A 3,189-nucleotide genomic window follows, 5' to 3' on the forward strand; every position below is an offset into this window, starting at 1 on the left:
GGGGGGGGGAAGGGGGAAGAACAGAGATTAATGTGTAAAAACAAAAGGATCGCTGGTCATTGACCACATTTATTATTAAAATGATGTAATGACCATGGGAAACAAAGCTGTTAAGAAGAAGGACATCCCCAGGGGGTCATGGGTACGTACCAGGGAAACCAGGGGTGGTCTGCCCAAGGGGAGTAAAGGGGGGATGCTGCATAGCCAACTGGTGAAGCTTGGTCAACTGCAGGGCAGGATGGGAAATTAGAACTAACCAATCAAATGGAATTATTTCAGAGCAGAGAAACCATCTTACATGTTCTAAAACTGGATTAATTAAAATTATATTGAAAAAAAAAGGCTAATCATTCATTCTAATCTACCACAGAGAAAAAAATAAAAACAAAACAAACTGGTTATAAATGACATCTCTACTGTTATTACGTGTAATGGCTATTGTTAATATTAACCAATTACTGTAGAATTACATATTAAAAGAACTCAAATATATCACATGCAAAAAAAGACCATGATAAGTGTCATTTGTTCCTGGGCCATTGTACTTTCCAGCAATTATTACACAAGGTAAGAGATACAACTGAGCTAACACTTGGCTCTACAGTGTGTTGTTCAGGAAAGGTGTCCTTAGGCCACATCTTTATTGCTAACTGTAGAAAGCAAATGTTGCCCAGAACAAATAAGTGGGAGAGGAAGAAAAAGGGAGTAATTTACATGCGCAGGACTCACGTCTGGATGAGGGATGGCGTACTGCCCCTGAATCGTGAACGCCTGAAAATAAGAAGCACAGTTAAGACACAGGTCAGTCAGGTGGGACAAACAGCCTTCCTGTTCTCATCAGAAAAGTTCCTCCTGGCTCCCCAGGCGAATGCCACCCCCATCATGCTTTCAACACTGAGCAAAGCTTAATTGTCTTGTGCTGCTTGATAATACTTGGCATGGGACAGGAAGATCTTCGTTGGGCTGCACATGCACCCCTTGCAAGCAGAGGATGCTAACTGCCACTGCCTGAGCTTTGGTGACCCTGGGCCTTAGGACCTCTCTTCAGCCCAGCTCTGCTTGCTGGGAGCAGAGCTGGAGACACCATGGAGCTGAGGAGCACAGGGGGTGGCTCCTTCCTCTCCCTGCTGCCCCATCCACCCAGCGCCATCGATGCAAGCAGGGAGATGCTGATGCTGGAAGCGGCAAGGATGGGACATACCTCCCTGGGGGATGTCCTGCCCTGACATCCATCTCACAGAATCACAGAATCACAGAATGGTTAGGGTTGGAAGGGACCTCTGGAGATCATCTAGTCCAACCCCCCTGCCAGAGCAGGGTCACCTACAGCAGTCATCTCCTGACTGCCGTGTGCAGCTCTCAGGGACCTCTTCTGGCCACTGACAGTCACAGATGCTAAATGCCAGCAAACGTGTGCCCTGGTCCACCCCATGGGGCTCATGCCCCAGGCTGCCATGCCAGTGGGTATGTGAGCACGTGTGCTGGGTGGCAACCTGTCCTGCAGTGCCTGGGCATGGGGCCAGGATGCTACTCTGGAGACAGCAGCACGATTGAGATCCCCAGCATGGCAGTCTTGTCTTCCATAGAGGGTCAAACATCCCCTCCCAAAATCCAGCCTCTCTGCACTGCAAGAGCTGTGGAAGGAGTATAGTTTCTGGCATCACTCCTGGCAGCGCCAGGGTGAGGTGGGGAAGGTGAAGAAAGCATGCGAGCGAGGAGGGATACAGTGGCATGCCTGGCACCAGTTAGCACAGCCCTTCGTCTCTCCTGCTGGCCCTATTCAACTCTCCATAGTGGCCTACAAAGAAAAAACTATAGGGAGTTTATAATTTTCTATTATATCCTGTGGGCTTTTTCTGAAAGGAATGGCATGTCAGAAAAATTTTAATGTGCTTGTGCTTAGACAAGCAGGAAAGCAGAAGGACAAATTACAACATATAAATATTTGTAGTGGGAGAATTATAAACAGGAACAGAGCTAATTAGCTTAGTTTGCAAAATGCTTATTTGACAAAAGGCCTCTTAGAAAGTAGTGAATCCTCTGCAAATGATGAAACGATTCATTTAATGGAGTTTGGATATTAAAACCTTTAATGCCCCAACTGCCTAATGCACGTTTCTGCAGCAGAACTTCCCTTCCAGAGAAGAAACATTTCATTTAGTTTTTAAATTAGTTACAAAGCAAGGCCGCTCTCTGGTAAACATTACGCACGTTACTGCTCAAACATGAGCAGTTTTCAGGCAGAAGTGTGTGTGACTGGGCTCAACGGGATCACCATGGGCATACATATGGGCATCCTCAGGGGATGGCCGTTATAGACCATTTATAAATGGCAAGAAAAGGTTCCAGTTCACCAAAACAGGAGATCGCTTCTGTCAGCGGCTCTTAAGCAAGCACATATTCAAGCAAGCAAAGCATGTTTTTAAGCGTTTTACCAAATGAGGACAACCTTAAGCCAACCTTACACTGCTTTGCTGAGTGGGGGCTCAGTGCGTAGCCTAGCACAGGAGCAGCTTCAGGGAGGTTACAGCTGGAAATGGCTCTGGGCAGGACCTTAGGTCCATGAGCAAACAGCGGGTTTGGAAACCAAGCTTTGGTCTCTGAGCCCTTATGCTGGATCACAAGTGTTCTTTCTGGTCTTGGCTTTACTTCAAATCCAGCTGAGAGAACATCTTCTACGTGGGTGATTCCAAGCAGTGGTTAGGAAACCAGAAAGAAACTACTGCAAAAAATTACCAGGGAACCTAATAGAAGTCACCCCTTTCCTTATCACTCTGCTCCCTCATACTTCGATGTATACACATGAGGAAGCAGACAAACTACAGAAATAACAAAAATAATGAACATTCAGAGCTCATACTAGATTTTATTTGGTTGTCAATGAAAACCGTCAAAGCAGCATGGACAAGATGGGTCTTGAATTTTCTTTCCCAGTAAAAAAAAAAAAAAAGCTCTTCACTTCTTAGGCTCCCAAAAGGCCATTTAATTGATTTTGGTTGAGAAAAACTGTCTTTGACTGCTTTACCCCTTGGCAGAGAAACTGTGCCCTTCTGTGGCTGATGTATGCCAAGTACAAGCCTGGTAGAGGCTATTGAGACATCTGTACTGTAATGTTTCACTATGGACATGAGCTACAGGTCTGCTTCCATCAAAGTCAAAGGCAACTTTCCTACTGACATACTGATATCA

General features: G+C 45.8%; 1 protein-coding gene across 1 annotated transcript in view; it reads right to left on the minus strand.

The window, feature by feature from the left end:
* Nucleotides 1-3,189, minus strand: part of LOC104286803 (poly(rC)-binding protein 3-like) — a 55,383-nt gene that overhangs the window by 20,557 nt on the left and 31,637 nt on the right. Inside the window, exons 8-9 of the mRNA XM_009885439.1 lie at nucleotides 730-771; nucleotides 151-226 (exon numbers count right to left, since the gene is read on the minus strand). Coding sequence (XP_009883741.1) covers nucleotides 151-226; nucleotides 730-771 — 118 coding nt within the window. The remainder of the gene's footprint in view (nucleotides 1-150; nucleotides 227-729; nucleotides 772-3,189) is intronic.

Source organism: Charadrius vociferus, unplaced genomic scaffold (genome assembly GCF_000708025.1).
Source record: "Charadrius vociferus isolate BGI_N301 unplaced genomic scaffold, ASM70802v2 scaffold174, whole genome shotgun sequence".
Taxonomy (NCBI): Eukaryota; Metazoa; Chordata; class Aves; order Charadriiformes; family Charadriidae; genus Charadrius; species Charadrius vociferus.